The following is a 16,517-nucleotide window of genomic DNA, read 5'->3' on the forward strand; positions in this document are numbered from 1 at the left end:
AGAACTACAGCTCCCGGCATGCCCTTCGCCGCCCTCTCTCGCAGGGGGCAGACTACAACTCCCAGTAGGCACAGCGGCACGGCGCGGGGTGCAGCCATGGCGAGCTGCTGCCGTTGCATTCTGGGAGTTGTGGTCCCTTGGCTCCGCAGCGGGACCAGGGCCCGCCCGCCCGGCGCTTCCCGCTGCGAGCGGCGGCTCCTTCTGCCCTTTGCCCCCTCGGCGGTTCCCCCCGCCCGCCCAAGCCCCTCCCTTCCTGCTGCAGCTTAAGATGGCGGCTGAGGTGGATTTCGGGGACCGCGAGCTCTTCGAGCAGTTGGAAGAAAAGGACGGACCGCCGCCACCTCCTCCCCTCAGCGTCGAGCAGGAGGAGGAGGAGGGACCCGAGAAAGCTCTGGAGGAGCTCTACGCGCGGCTGCGGGACCGCGAAGAGACGGTGCGGAGGCTCCGGGCGGAGAATATCCTGACGGGAGAGGCAAGGCCTGCTCCGCGGAGGGCGTAGCGGGGCGGGGGGCAGCGGGACGGCGCTCCTGCCGCCGGTTCCCTTCCGGGCCAGCCTCGGCGCCTGCCCGGCCGGGGGTCTGTGTGTGTTTGGGTGGGGAAGCCCCTGATGGTCTCTGCCCGGCATCTTGGGGCCCTGGCGCGTCCTGAAGGGCGATGGGAATTGAGGTGACTGGGGAGGGGGCAGCCTCCCGCCTTGGGCCGCTGCCAGCCCGCCTCTCCCTGCGCTGCCCGCGGTCTCCTGGTTTCTGCTTCCATCGTTTTAAGAGGGAGTTTTCTCTGAAAACTTTGATCCTCAGTGCTGTGCCAGCTCCCCTTCCCTTGCCCTGGAGAGGTGGTTGAGTGGTTGGAGTCCTGGGGTGGCCGTTAAAGCGTTGGATGCCGGGCTGCTCCTTTCTGTCTGTACAGGGAAAAGAAACATCTGTACATTCGCTTTGGAAATAAACTCATAACACAGAAATAGCTTGAAGCTGTTAAATTGAGGCTGTCTCCTTGAAGGTTTTTTGGGGTAGATACTGTGGAAGAATGAAATCTGAAATGGGTTTTTTTAATAGTTTATTTTGTTTGTGAGAATGCATCTCTTACTGGTGACTTTTTGGTGGTGATTGTAGGTTTTTTTAAAAAATAAAATACCATCAATTTTAGGGTTCACCCACAGTGCATGTATTGGATGATACTGTTCGCATTGGCTTTCATCTCTTTGTCTGGGTTGGGGTTTTTTTGGCATTTTATTGTGTTTCCTCAGCAACACGTGGCTATGTAAATAATCCACTGTGCAGTGAATAGGAGGATCTGAAACCCATTCCTTAGTCTGTGGAATTCTTGTTGGGTGTTTTCTTGTTTGGTTTAATCCTTTAATGAACTAAGGTGTAGGTTTGTCTTCTCCAGAAAGCAATGTTCCTTAACAGTAACTTAACATCAAGAACTTAAAAGGAAGCTGAATATTCTGACTCGTCCTAGGTATGTTAATGCTGCCTTAAAACTCTTTGTATGACCTCTATAGGTTTGAAATAGAGTTTGTCTGAGACAATAGCTGCTTAACAAGGTCTGCCATATATTTTAGATGCTTTGGTTCTGTGTCCCCATCCCTGCTCAGATGTTGAGCTTCTAAAATGCCACTGTCATTCTTTTAAAAGTGTCAAGGACTTAAAATCTCTCTTGCTGTAACTTGGTTTGTGTGTGTCTGTGTGAACCTTACATGGCCCTCAGGGAAAGTTTTTTGTAAAGTTCAGCAGTGAGCCCAAGCCCATTAAAATCACTGAATAAATAAGAGATCTTATTTATAAGATTTATAACAGTTTACTGAAATTTTCTGTTGTGTGGTGTGTTTTGTTTTCTTTCTGCCACCAGGCAACCTGCTTTGCTTGACAGAGCATGTTTTCTGTTTAAGTGAATATGAATTTCTTAAAAGGATGGGACTGATACTGTCCAAACCTTCCTCTCTCCACAGACCACAGGCTCTTTGCTGTGATCAAGTGGACAGTAAAGCTGATCTGGTAACCACTGTCTGTGTGTTCTGTTCTGTTCTGTTCTAGTGGAATCTCAGTGGAGAGCTCCAAACTTGATGGACCTCTGTTGCAGATTTTATTTATGAACAATGTAATTTCTAAGTAAGTACTTTCCAAGAAAAAGCAATCCTGACAGGAAATGGGATGTTTGGATCTGGTAGTATTTGCCCAAAGGATGGTTGTATGTTTTAGTCAATAACATAAACTTGTTCATGTTGAAGGGAAGAAAGGATAATGAGCAATATGACAGGAGGTCTGTTGTTTTCTTTAGCAATATCAGTTTTTATCCTTAAATGTGACTTCTAGGAACTTGGTCTGAGTCTGGATAGCAGTTTGAGCTTAATGAATGTTGTGGGTAAATACAGTAAATTAAACTTTTCCTGCTTCTGAGTTGATTTTTTGCCACATTGATATCAGGGTGCTCTCTGATTGCATTTTTGTTGGTGGGGGTTGGGAGGAGGACAGGAGAGAAGTTAACTGACCCTTTTCTAAGTTCTTCAGTAGATGGTAAATGCTTAAAAATAATAAAAAAAGACATTTGGCATATATTTCAGTCTTGCTTATGTCTTCATCCCTGTGCACTTCTTCACTTCAGGCAGTATCGTCAAGAAATAGAAGATTTTGTTTTTAATTTGGTTCGGAAATACGAAGAGGAGAAAAGAAGTGAACAGGAAAAAGCACATTTCAATGTGAAGCCACAGGTACTTTAACACCCAAACTGTTTGTGATGCTCCTTCTCTTCCTTTATAGTGAGAATAATGAAATGCTACAACATGAAATAGCTGAACATTTTTTTTCCAGTTTAATTGCCAATTAAACTAATATTCCATGAAAGAATAGAAGCATTCCATGTTCTGTCCCTTTTATGTGCTTGAGTTATTTAGGAGCTCTTTCTTTTACTGTTATTTTAAAGTAATTTGCATTTTTCCTTTTCATGTCAGCCCTCCAGTGTTCTTTTGGAAGAGAACTGTAAAACAGCAAGCTCGAATTCTGTTAAAAAAATCAAAGAAGCTTTTAGTGTAAGTTTTTGACTAAGTGCTCTTCAATGGTAGGTCTGACTCCTCATTCTCTTTACTTAATATACACTGCCATTAAGAGAAGATGTTTCATTTCATATATCAGTGTAACAGCAGTTAAGTTCAGCATGTTCTAGATATATCAGTGGAAAAAATACTTTATTTGTACAGGTGTGGGTGTGTATTATTTGTAAATTCTTACAGAGTGGGGGAAAAAAAACCTGGAAGTATTTCAAGCAGTGTAACTTTATAGAAATGCTACCAGTCTGACCTGAGTACTGACACATTTCTGACAATTCTCTGACTTTTTTTCTACAGGTTGTAGGAAGTGTTCTGTATTTTACCAATTTTTGTCTCGATAAACTGGGACAGCCTTTATTAAATGAGAATCCACAGCTGACAGAAGGATGGGAAATACCTAAGTATCCTGTTTACTAAACCAAGGGGGTTTTTCTATTTGTCAAAAGCAAAGAATGTTAGTTGGTAAATTGAATTCAAATTTTGTTCATTTCTAGCAAAACCCTATCAGTTGTTACAGATGCAGAGTTACAGTGAGTCCTTCATGCCTTTTTCTCACAAAATACAAATATTTTGGTACATTTGGCTCCCTGTTTTGTGGAAGGCTTGTACCTGGGGACAGTGAATGCCATATCCCCATAAATTCATCTTGTGACTGTAGGAACTTTCTGAGCCAGTCTGTAGTCAGGTTTGGAATGACAGCTCATTCCAGATGTAAATCTTCTTCCTCTAGAAAATCTGGTATTTGAGAGAAGAAGAGAGCTTAGCAAACTCAAATATGCTCTAAGGTGGTTTTTCCAAATGTGGGAGTCAGTGAGAGTCTCCTATGGAATGCTCTTAACTTGCATCCATTTTAAAGTTGGTTCTTTGCTGTTTATTCAAGGCAGTGTTGGAAAGGTGGAACTGAGGGAAATGTTAGAAAAGTGGTTTTGAATATTGTAGCCCTACATGACAAAAAGAAACAGGACAAGAAATTTCTCCATTTTTCTCAGTCTCCCCTCCCTGGTTTTCCAGTATTGCTTCTTCCCCAGAATGAGTCAGGACAAGGCCCAGTTTCATGGTTGATTTCTGGAATTTACCAATCTTGTAAGAAATGTTATTTCCTAGTGTTAGAAAAAATGACTCATAACTGAACAAAAATTGCATATTTATAAGCTGACTAACCTGGGTTTTCTTGTGCCTGCCTTTGACTGCAGTATGAACTGTACTGTAACTTGTCCAGAAGCAAACCCAAGTAGTTGAGAAGTGAGTTACATTTCTGAAACTCTATCAAAATATGTTATTAAGATTGCTGTGTAGCATATCAGAATTATTCACTTGAAACTTCCTGCCTGTGAACAAGAGGACTGGAGTTTTAGCAAGTGCTGATAAATATAAAATTTGGTTATTGGATAGAAATTGGGTAGGAGGAAATAACTTCTCTTAGCAAACAGTTCATGGTGGATCCAGTTTTATAGTTTGTAGCATGGACATCATATCAAGGACCCATCTGTAACTTCTATCCAGAGGAGTTAGTGTTCTAGTCAAAGCACTATTAGGTTTTCACTGGTATTTTAAACAAGACTGAAATTTTGCTTCATCCAGTAGCAGTTCCTTATTGAAATCTAAAGATATCAGCAAGTTTTCAGCCAGATTCTCTCCCTAGATGGACAAGAAATACAAGTAAAACCAAAAAGGTTTGTATTATATTCTTAAATATCAAGTTTTGAGCTGAAAAGTTCAGATGTACACTGTGATTATTCCCCAGTATACTAAACCCTTGAACATACTTGAGTTTAAATGCAGTAAAGCAGTGCTGAGCTTTGCAGTCAGTGGGTCTCTCTTGTTTATTGACTTTTTTTTTAGGAAGGGCCTAAAGATCAATGTGTAAAAACTCTGGAATTTGTGCTTAGTTCCTCTGTTGCTTGCATTTTTAGTGATTGCTTTGTTACCCTTGCACTGGTGTACAATCATCATTCCTCCTGTCTTGTGGAACAACTCCTGTCTGACTTAGTCTGTCTTTAAGATCATTTTAGAGGCTTCTGCATTGATTGTGTAGCTTTTATGCTAAAGAAGTAAAGCAAATTGAGTTTCCAAGCTTGTGTGGCCTTCACAGCATCCAAAATCCCTGATTTTGGGTACACTAAAGACCAGACAAACTTAAAGTGGGAATTTCAAAGGTAAAGGGATGTGCTGAGGTAAAATCTGGTTTGATTAGAGCTACCACTTGGATGGAAAGCAGATTGAAGGGTTATACTTGTGATATGGGATGGTGAGAAAATACTTGGATCACCACAGAAGGTTTGTTTGAATATTGTATAATTCACTTTATTGAATTAGAGGCTTCAGGAGTGTCTGTGTAAAGGGGGTTTACCCTGAGTTCTCATCCTTGTGTCACCCTTTTGTCTCCACTTTTAGTTCCCATCCTAAGATGGTAAAAGTGAATACTGAGAAAGGAAATCTGTCTCTGAATCTTGCAAGAGATTGGGATTTCCCCCTCCATAATGTTAAAATGTTTGCTCAAATGCTGGGAATTTACTAGAGTAATTAATCTTGAAGCCAGCTGCAGTTAAATCCAGGTTCTCAGAGCACAACTTCACATTATGAATAATTTGTTCACACTGTGGGCTAAGGTTAAAATTAAAGATATTGTTTTAATGTCTTCACTTTCCTTCCTCTGGACTCAGCATAAGTTTTAGTCTGTAGGTTTTGTTTTCATTTCTTTGCACTATCTAAGCTAATGTTTACCTATTTAATCAGAAGCAAAAATCCCTCTGTGAGTACTCTATCTGCAGCATGATGCAAGGAAAAGCTTTTCTACCTCTTGGACAGTAAACTTTTGGATCAGGTTGCCTAGAGAGGTTATGGAGTCTCCAATCCTCAGAGATTTTCAAGACTCAACTGGATAAAGCCCTCAGCAACTTGATCTGATCTTGTAGCTCACTCCCCTTTGATTAAAGGACTGGATTACAGATCTGAGATACAGACTGAATTCTTCCAGGGCTATTCTGTTACCTGTCAGAGGAATCAAGCCCACTGTACTTTCTTTCTTCACCATGTGTTGTCATGTATTCTTCCCTTCCTCCCCAGTGTTGTGCCTGTGCTTTTTCTCATTTCTTGTGCCCTCCTTAGGACTGTAAAATAAACAGTATTCTGGTGCTCTGTTTTTGAAGATTGACATAAACCAGGCAGTTCAAGAGAAGCAGATGATAGCATATGAAATCAGCAAGCAATGCTTATGTTTTTCTAAGTCTAAAACTAAAAGTCACACAGGATTTAAAGTAATTAAGTGCATTTGGCATTGCAAAATGATTTTCAGGGTTAATCTCTTGTGCATTTTTTTTTGAAGCAGGCCAAAACCCCATTGTTTCAATTGTGGTTCTGAAGACCATCAGATGAAAGACTGTCCAAAGGTAAAGTCTGCATCAGTATTCAGAAAGTCTGCTGCTCTCCAAGAATGTAACTGCATAATTAGATGCCTTGGGGTCAGGATGTACAAATGATTATTAATCTGTTGATTAGCTTGTGTGGTTCATACTTGTAAATTCTAACATAATCAGAATGTTAATTTTGTAGCATAATGGTTTGAATATCTCCTTTAATTTATGGAGGGATATTTCTCAGGATGAATAATCTTTCCTCCTGTTCTAGAGATCTGCTAGATCCAATGCAAAGATGTTTGGGTTTTTTGTAATGTGGTTTTCATTACAACTGTAGTTGTATCACATGGCCATGTGATAAAGGATCAAGCATGCTGAGAGCCAGGAGCACCAGTTGTATGTTGGGTAAAGGAGTGCATAAAATGTAAATTGTCCAAATCTGAACTTCCCAATTGTATTATCTTTAAGCCACGAAATGCAGCTCGCATAAGTGAGAAGAGAAAGGAGTTTTTGGAAGCTTGTGGTGAAGCAAGCAATCAGAATTTCCAGCAACGTTATCATGCAGAAGAAGTAGAAGAGAGGTTTGGAAAATTTAAACCAGGAGTAATTAGGTACCTCTTTTCTTTCCATTAGCTGTTGCACTGCTTTTCTGGGCTACCTTTTCTACCTTTGGAGTGCTAGAAATTACTTTCTGGAGTTCTATAAGTCCATCTGCTACTCTTAACTATAGATGTATGATGTTCAGATTTGTTTCCAAATTAAAATTTTGTTTAATAGATGTCACAGATACTTTTCAAAGGAAAGCCCATTGCTGGCTTAATAATCCTGCCCTTTCCTCTGGCACTTGCCCTAATGTAGGGAAGTTAATTTTACTCTTTGGCTGCTCAATTTGCAGATACATTATATTCCTAATAAACTAAAAATGTGTGCAAGATTCTGAACATTTTTGAGCTTTGAGTGTCCCTTCCCCTCTTTCTCTCTTTATGCAAAATGTTTTTATAAATCCTGATATGGCTGTAGCAGACTTCAGAGAAATCATCAGTAAATTTAGTGTTAAGTTCCACCCTTCCTATCATGACAGGTACAGTTAAGGCCAGCAACAAGTCTAGTAAGTTGGTCTCATAAAATATTTAAGCATATCTACACTTGTATGGAGAAATTAAAGTTTTAAAAGTTATCTTTAATATCAGAGCTGGTTTGGACATTAACGTTTTATATCTGGTATTGACAGGCAACATAATTTGAGCTAAAACACAGTTATTTTACCTTGACTGAAGTTCAACAAAATGTTCATAACTTTTGTCCAAATTCAGTTACAGATTTTACTAGAGGACTTTGTGTTTTCTGTTTGGTTTTTTAACTTAGTGGGGAACTTCAGGATGCTCTTGGTGTCACAGACAAGAGTCTTCCTCCATTTATCTATCGCATGCGTCAGCTGGGTTATCCTCCAGGCTGGCTCAAGGAGGCTGAAATGGAGCACTCAGGACTTGCACTTTATGATGGAAAAGGTAGGAATGTGCAGTGAGTGCAGTTTTACAACTACTGTACCTAGTTTGTAAACCTTCATCTTTCTCAGGGAAGAGTAAGGGGGTTGTTAATCAAGTTTTCTAAAGTAATGAAGAAATCCTGCCCTTTCATCCAGCTGTGACAGTGAACCAGCTTCTGTAATGATTGGATTGCTAAGATGAAGACTCCTTTTCAGTGTCATTTCACTCAAACCAACCCTTGATATTAGAATGTGGAGTCAAACTATGCTGTCAAATTTTCTCTACCTTTTTTAATAAGCTTTTCATGTGTTTCATGAAAAAAACACAGTTCTTTTCCAAAGTTCTGTAACTTGTGTTATTGCCTTTGTGAATTACAAAGCCTTCTGTCTGCACTTGCATACTAAAATAATTCTTAAATCCTAAGGATTTTTTCAGTAAGGTTCTTAATTAGCAATAATAATAATAATAATGTCTTGTTACAGATGATGGTGGAACAGAAGATGAAGGATCCTGTCAAACAAAACGCATCACTTATGATGTCTCTAAGTTGATAAACTATCCAGGCTTTAATATATCCACTCCAAGTGGCATCCCAGATGTAAGTGGCTGTCCTGCATTCTAATCAATGTGCTGATTAACATGAGGTGCTTTTAGGTACAGAGCATTTTGTGTTCTGCATCTGACAGTTACTTCAGGTGTTATCATAAATCTAATATCAATTATAGAGAACTTCATCAGACCAGTGCATGACCACTGGGAAGCTTTGTAACAGCTAAACAGAATGAGTCATATCCAAAGACCCACTGCCCAGAGCACATAAGGAATCTTCTTTTTCTGCTGCACTTTTATTTTCAGAAGTGTTTTTACCTGCTGTTAATAATGAACCTAATCAGTGATACTAATGCCTGCACCTTAAAAAGCACTACATTTTGTTTAGTAGCTTTGCATTTGCATTTTGTATTTGCCCAAATAATGTGTTTCATCCAATATTCTTAGCCAAATTCCTTCCTCAAGTTTGGGTTTTTTTTTCAGTTTTCACTAAAAAGTAACAGTTTGAATTTCAAAGTAAGCCTTTTTCATCTGAAGAGTTATTCCAAGACAGAATCTGTAGGTATGTTACAAATGTTTAAGAGTAGTTGCTATAAAATGGTCAATAAGACATCTTGCAAAGAGGAGATTTTTTTAAAAAAATCTTTTTAGTCTGATAAAACAGGTGTTTGATGAGAACTTGAATTCATCTTGGCTTGTATTCTCTCAGTGTTAACCAACCATATGCACCATGTTTGGTTTTTTTCCTTCTTTTTCTATAGGAATGGCAGATGTTTGGTTCCATCCCCATGCAGCCATCTCAACAGAAGGATGTTTTTGCTCACTATCTTTCTAATTTCCATGGGGTGAATATATCTCATTGTTACTTGCCAAAAATATTGTCTTGTTCTTAGTGTAGCTACTGATGATTTCTTGTTAATATTTTCTTTTTTCCCCCAAAGCTATAGACTTTATTATTTTAAGCCTGCCAGGAAGGGACAGGCCATACTTGTGATGGTCTCATAAGATCTATGTGCCCAGGAGTGCAGACAGTTTTATTTTCTGCCACTTAAACCTGAATTAGACTACAGTTCTGTTCAGTTGCATTAAATCTCTGAAACTTCAATGTCTAAGTTACACACTGGGTCACCAGATGATCATATAGTTACAAAATTGCTTAAAGTATGTACTTACAGCTGGAAATACAAGTTGTACAATTTATTTCTTTTGTTTTCCTGGACTCTTTCTCTTCAGCCAAGTCCAAAACCCAGCAATAAAAGAGCTGCAACTCATTCAAGCTCTCATCATTCAAAACGACCAAAAGGAGACAACATGGAGGTACCAGCAGCTGACATGGACCTAGATTCTGGTATAGTTTTTCCACATTTTTTTTTCCAGCATTCTCTGTTCCTGTGCTTGTCATATCTTCCAGTACCAGACAGGTACTTAGAGTATGCTCAGAGCAATTAGGATGTTGGGTTACAAATTCTGATCTCTTTACTTCAGGTGTATCCTAAACTTCTGCTATCAAGACCTCCAAATTGTTAAATACTGGGATGAATTAATGTAGGAGCTTACAAGCTCACAACTTCTTAAAAATCAGTCATACTCACAGGAGGACTTTACAGTGTTATTTAAATCTTAGAATAACTGGAGAAACTCCTGGCTTTGTTTTTTTTTATTTTCTATGAGGAAATCCCCCAGTGTGTCTCCGTGGAAGAGGTTTGATCTTAATACATCCAAGTGTGTTATACTTTGTTTTTTTAACTTGAGTGGCTAGCAGAGTTATAAACCCCAGCAACACAGTTTCAGCAGATACTAAAACCTTCAAAAAGTTTGCTCTGTTTCCACAGAAAACCAAGGATGAGATGACATAAAACGAGTTAATCAGAGGGTTGGTATTTTGAATCTTGTCCCAGTCAGATTTCAGCTTCTAAAAGATATTTTTCAATCTCTTCCTAGATCTGGAAGTGTCCCAGAGATCTCAGACTCAGAACAGCTTTGAGTTCCAACCTCCACTGCCACCTGGACGTCCCTCCATGTCAACTCCTCCTCCTTTACCACGAGGAACTCCTCCACCTCAACCTTCAACACCCACCCGCACGCCTCTTCCTAGGACTGCTCCACCATTGAATGCTTCCAGTGATAGTCCCCAGCCAAAAATAGTGGACTCAGTTATGGATGAGGATACCCTGACCTTGGAAGAGTTAGAGGAACAGCAGAGATTAATCTGGGCAGCACTGGAGCAGGCAGAAAGCACCAACAGTGACTCTGATATTCCTGCTGATACACCTTTAACTGGGAATTCTGTCACCTCGTCGCCATCTAGGAACGAAGTGGATCCTGCTGCAGAAGGAAGGTCATCTGAGAAGGTGATGACAGTGGAAACTGGGTTTTCTGACATCAATGAACAGGTGCCAGAAAATGAACCTTCTGTAACCAGTCATAATCCAGGAGATAGTTTACTTAATTTAGAGGAAAATCCTGACAATACCAAAGCTGAGGGCTTGCTGGATGACACCACGCCTGCTCCCAGCAGTGATGTTAACAATGGAGAAAATACTGGTGGTAATAAAATGGTCACAAGCACTGAATCACCTGCAAAGAACTCCAGTCTTGTTCCTGACATGAGCAAGTTTGCTGCAGGCATAACACCATTTGAATTTGAAAACATGGCAGAATCAACAGGTGTTTATCTACGAATAAGAAGTGTGTTAAAAAATTCCCCAAGAAGCCAGCAAAAGAAAAAGACTTCATCCTAATTGGTCTTCCTTTGTTTCAGTATGTCCAAATCCTTGCTTCCTTCTCTCTCCAGTTTTACAAACTTGGTTAAACTTCCTTATCCTTTTGAGGGAAGGAAAAAATCTTGACAAATGCAGCTCTGCCCCGTTCATCTTTGGAACAGAGGTTGGTGCAGGGTTTCTGTATTGATCAGGACCACCAGAGCACATAGGAAATAGAGAAGAATTTTCCCAAATTGCATTCTTCCACTGAGAAACAACAGGACTGTTGATCTGTTAAGAACGAGTTACTTGCCAATACATGGAACTCTGAAAAAAAGGAGTTTGTGGTTTGCTGTTCTTTACTTTGGCAAAGATTTATATTGTCCTTGAGTTTCAGGTGGATTGGTGATGTTTTTTAATATCTGTCCTTTGTGTACAATAATCTATACTTTATACATTTTGCTAAATACCCTGTAGATAATTTTAATATATTCAGAATGTTTTTTAAAATGTCTAATATTAAGGTCTCCCACGTCAAAATCCTGGCAATTGGATGGAAATAATCAGGGATTACCAGCATTATAGTCACCATTTCAAATACTTTTATAAATTATTTATGTGGGTCAGTTTTAATTACCACTGTATCTTTTGTAACATCATCCTTCATGTAAACTTGCTGTACATACATGTTCATTGCTGTGTACAGAGGTTTAATAAATGACCTTTTATACAAAGATTTTCTTAATTGGAGTCCTAAACCATTAAACTGAGCATTTTTTTCGGTTAGCTGCTGAAGATAAATAGAAAAAGAAGCTGATTAAAATGAGGATGAATAAAGGTAATTATTTTAGAAATGGTGACAACATTGGGTTCAGGTTTTCATAATCAAGAAGCTGATAAAATTATTTTAGCTACTTAGAACCGTGCTGTTCCATTCCCTTTTCATAATCTGAGGAATTTCCCACTTTCAAAAGTTTAACAGTGTAATAATTCTTCTGATTAATTATTCTAACACTTTTTTTTCCCCCTTCTCTTGTCTTCAGAGGGACAGTAGATGAAGTGGCTGCACGTTACTTGAGTTGCCAACAGAGGGAGTGGTAGATTGACTTAACAGAATGCTCTGGAGCTGGTAAAGCATTTGTCCTTCTATAGATGCAGGAAAAAAGTCTTCCAAGCCAAGTGAGGTGCACAGTAAACCAAAATATTTTAAAATATCTAAGAAAATACACTCAAAGGGATGTTCTTTTTGATAAGATAACTTCAGGGACTGAATTTACTCTTCTAAGTTTTTCAGCTTTGCAGGTTGTACATATTCCCCAAAGTTTTTGTGACACATGATATCAGCACACTTTGCATTGGAGTGACTGAGAACCCCAAGCTTTTTGTCGTTCAAGCTTTTGTATTTATTTCCTTCTTTTCCTCTAAACTTTACAGGAAGGGAAAACCAAAATGTCTTTATATACAAACTGCTTGTTTTCTGAGAGGCTGAACAAACTTCTTGCAGAACAAACCAATTCAGTTTCTCTGGTTGCATTTGGAAAGCAGTGGTCAAGGTAAAGGTTCATTTTGTGTGCTAAAATGAAAGGCTTTTTCTTCTAAGCTTTTATAGGAAAAATAATACTATTTCCTGTAAGAGGCATGGAAAACTGATTATTACATTGCTTCCAGCTGCCATGAACTTTACAAAGTTAGGAAGCAAAGAGAGATCTTTTCTCCATGTCTCTTCCTCCTGTGGAACTCAAGGTTAATAATAACAGTTTACAGAAGCCATTGTGTGCTGCATCATTCACATGCAGATGATAGTTTGATGCAGGGCATGAGGTAATGATTTCAAGTGTACACACCTTTTTGGGTGTGTTGAGGAGCTCATATTTTAAACATGCAGCTCTCCCTCCACACCTTAGAAGATCCTTTTTTAATAGCACTTATGAAACAGCTGCTTTAGTAGGACTTGAAGCCAAAATGTTACAGGATTACCTGAGTACTTCTGCTTTGCTTACAGATACTTCAAAGATAAAAATCAACTTTATATGCTTAGTACCCTTTAGTGCTCTGTTTGTTCACAAAATCTTAATAAATCACCCACTTTACTTGATAAAAATAGATAAGTCTTCAGTGATTATACAAATGCTCAGACTTACAAGTAAAATAGCTGCTTGTTGTTTCCAAGATGCATACTGAAAGCATTAGAGAATGGGTAAAACCTAGTTTAACTAGGCTATTTTTACAAGGCTTTGAATTTTGAACTATTCAGTATTCTTTTATCATTTTGGTCACTTGTATTTGCTGCACACAAACTAGTTGGAGGGTTCTTTTTCATTTTTGGAAGGTATGTCTGATATCTAAAGCAAATATTATTAGGGGCATCTTGAGGCAGCAAGGGACTGTGTTTGGATCCACATTTTATATCCAGTGGAATTTTGGTCCAAAGTAACTAGACTAACTAGTTTTTAGTCAGCAGAGGTGTTTGTCCTTGACCTTTAGCTTGCTACAGCTGGCAGCATGAGTTGCATGCTGTCACACTGGTGTACATGGTTGAGTTAAAATTCCCACAACTGGGATTGTTCCTAATTAACATAACAAAAAGATGTTGGCTTTTGTAAATACCAAACTGTCTGTGTGCTCAGAATTAGTTTTTTATTGCTTTTGTGCTTCTCTTGCAAACTGTTAGCAGATGTTTAGACTTGTTCCTTTTAGTCTTGATATTATCCCTGTCTGTCTTGAATGTTTTTAAAGGTAAGTCAAGCATGATTTTGTACCTGTGCTCATTCTTTCCTAATGATATCACTGTAATTAATAAGTAGGTGATGTCAATGTTTTCCTATATAGTCAAAACCTGGATGATGAGTTGGTTATTGATAAGGAAAAGTAAGCACTTGATTAGACTGCTAGCAGGGGACTAAGAAAATGCTGACCCTGGGAGCTGCTTGGGGCTGGTTAATGGAAAACATTTGAGTTAGACACATATATCATAAATTGAGCACTCTTCTTCCTTTTTTTCTTATTTCTATCCATCTTACACATCTGGAGATGTTTACTTTCAAGTCTGAGGTTGTCAAAATCTAAACCCTTTTCCACTAATAATCTGTATAACACATATATTAAAACAAAAAATGGATCTTGCTAGCCTAAAAATGTCTTTGCTAACTTGGTAAAGCAAGACAGAGCTGAGAATGGAATACTGCCAGCTGTTATTCTTTTGCCTTTCAAATTTTCAAGAAAACTGACAGGAGATTATAGGAGATTTTTCTCCTATTATACTACTTTTTTTCTTAAAGTAAGATTTCTGTAATGCATGTTTTCATCTCAGAAAAGCCAGACAGGAACTATTTTTTTTTTCAGTAATTAATTTGAAATAAGGGCACTCCTACAAAATACTCAGCACTTAGAGGTATCTTTAAAATTCTTCTTTCAAGTCTTATTTCTCAAATTGTCTTCTGTAGTGGTGCTGATGAGTATGGATAATGCTCTGAGAAGATCAAGCAGAACCAGTAAGTAAAACTCCTGTTTCTGGCTCTGCTGTAAGACATACAGTTAATTAGGGATGGGGAATTAATCCTTGCTGGTTCTCTCATGGTTAGAAACGAATGCATCTTGTTCTCTTAGCTATTTATCTACACTCCCCTCTTCCTATCAAGTGCTGTGTATTGTTGCTGCACTGAAGATGCTTGTAATTACTGAATTTTTAAAATCTGCCAGCTGTAACTACTCAAATGGGATTTGTATATTGAAGCTGCAATCAGATCACACTGCAAAGGCTAAGAAAAAGCTGAATAGCAAAGTATTTCTAGGACTTTTAAGTCACATTCCCATGGTGATGGGTGTGGCATAATAACCTAGATTAGAGTTTACTACAGTGAATGAGTAATAAAACTTGTCATGAGGTGGGTACAGTGTGAGTGGGTGTCACTCACATTTTCCCACAGATTCCTGTTGGCATAGTCCTGATGTTTGTGAACAGCATTTGGCACAGCAAAAGTATTTAAAAATGCTTATGTACATCTGAAAATACACAATCTCTTCAAAATATTCAGGGGATCAGTCAGGTGAATAGTTGTCTCTTTAAAAGATTTTTATTTCTAACTTGTATCTTTATAACCTAATTCACAGTGCTTAAAATATCACAAAACCAGAAATAGCTGAGATTCTAGAAGATACCTGGAAGACACGTTTGCTGCTAAGAAGATTTTTACAGCAGATTTTGTAAGGCAGGATAGCTGGGGGAAAAAAAAAAAAAAAAAAAAAAAAAGAAAAAAAGAAAATGAAGAGGAGGAAAAAGCTGCAATGCAATTAGTGTTTCAGATGCATTGGTGGTTACCATGGAGCTCAGCAGCACCTTCATTTTGTAGCATGGCTGTAGTGCCTCTGGTAAGTAAATGCCATTGAAGATTGATGCTGTTTCTAAGAATATGTTGTGGAGTCATGCTTGTATTTTGAGGGGTGGGAGGAGGTGAATCAGAGGTGGCAAGTGGTCTTGATCCTTGGAGAAGCTGCCAAACAGGATGGATTTAATAACATTTATTTATGTGTGACAATTGGACACTACTTAAAATTCAGTTCACCACAAGCAGCTAAAAATTTGCCATAAGATTTTTTTGGTAGCATATATTTAGCTGCCAGCCAATGACTGAACAAAAATGTGTTTACCTTTTCTTTAGAACTCACAATCAGTCAAAGGCTTCCAGTTTCAGTGGCACAAATTTAAACCCAAAAATTGTAAGATTAAGTATAAGGTTTTGAGGTACTAAATCTCTTTGGGATCAGCATAGCTGTAAATGGATGAACAAAATGTACCATGCTGGTTGAAAGGGGAGGGCAGAAACAATTTTTCCAGGTGTTAACACTGAAGAGAACAATTTGAATTCTAAAGTAGGCCTTGTGGCCAGGATGCCAGTACTTATATTGGCATCCTGAATCTCCCTGGAGCATCCAGCAGTTCCTGTTTTTGTAGGGTTATGAAAGTCTATGGATGTTGATTGAGCTGATCATGCAGTTCAGAAAAAAAGAGCCACTAGGATTGCAATCAAACATTCTGGCTTTCAATTATATTTATTCCTTTATAGTACCATAATTTATAGTACCAGAATGTTTTTTTTATAACGATTGCTGCTAATTGGATGTGAACACACTAGATGTTGTTACCACAGTCTGCATAAATCTCCATCTAAGTGTAGACTGGTACACAGAAGCTGTCAACCATTTCTCATTTGGATGAACTTAAATTGCTGTTGCTCTAAAACTACTTTTTCATGGGATGAAGGTTGCTACTGGTTCAATAATGGATATCTAACTCCCTTGCTTCCTGCAAGATTACTTTGAAGCGATGATTCCATTTCACTAGGAAATTACATGGAAAACCAGTAACACATTCACTTCATAG

The 16,517-nt window shown here is 38.7% G+C and overlaps 1 protein-coding gene across 3 annotated transcripts; it reads left to right on the forward strand.

The window, feature by feature from the left end:
- The first annotated feature begins 240 nt into the window (after positions 1–240).
- Positions 241–11,886, forward strand: ZCCHC8 (zinc finger CCHC-type containing 8). Of its 3 annotated transcripts, none has more exons than XM_030460765.1 (14): positions 241–455; positions 1,416–1,458; positions 2,034–2,108; positions 2,602–2,707; positions 2,948–3,025; positions 3,341–3,444; positions 4,651–4,716; positions 6,369–6,432; positions 6,868–7,010; positions 7,765–7,907; positions 8,369–8,484; positions 9,197–9,280; positions 9,669–9,783; positions 10,377–11,886. In XM_030460765.1, exons 1-14 carry the CDS (start codon positions 269–271, stop codon positions 11,174–11,176), a joined length of 2,124 nt encoding a protein of 707 aa, XP_030316625.1. In that variant the 5' UTR covers positions 241–268; the 3' UTR covers positions 11,177–11,886. The 3 variants fall into 3 exon arrangements, with proteins under 3 accessions (XP_030316625.1, XP_030316626.1, XP_030316627.1); XM_030460766.1 differs by having other exon boundaries at positions 6,372–6,432; positions 10,377–11,863; XM_030460767.1 differs by lacking the exons at positions 241–455; positions 1,416–1,458; positions 2,034–2,108; ... (1 more) ...; positions 3,341–3,444; positions 4,651–4,716 and having other exon boundaries at positions 2,966–3,025; positions 6,372–6,432; positions 10,377–11,863.
- The last annotated feature ends 4,631 nt before the right edge of the window (positions 11,887–16,517 follow it).

This window comes from Calypte anna, chromosome 15 (genome assembly GCF_003957555.1).
Source record: "Calypte anna isolate BGI_N300 chromosome 15, bCalAnn1_v1.p, whole genome shotgun sequence".
Classification (NCBI taxonomy): domain Eukaryota; kingdom Metazoa; phylum Chordata; class Aves; order Apodiformes; family Trochilidae; genus Calypte; species Calypte anna.

Coding starts and splice junctions, on each gene's coding strand:
- ZCCHC8 (XM_030460765.1), top strand. CDS start 269: ATGGCGGCTGAGGTGGATTTCGGGGACCGCGAGCTCTTCGAGCAGTTG. Junction 4,717..6,368: donor ATACAAGTAAAACCAAAAAG/GTTTGTATTATA, acceptor TTTTTTTTGAAG/CAGGCCAAAACCCCATTGTT. Junction 7,908..8,368: donor TGCACTTTATGATGGAAAAG/GTAGGAATGTGC, acceptor GTCTTGTTACAG/ATGATGGTGGAACAGAAGAT.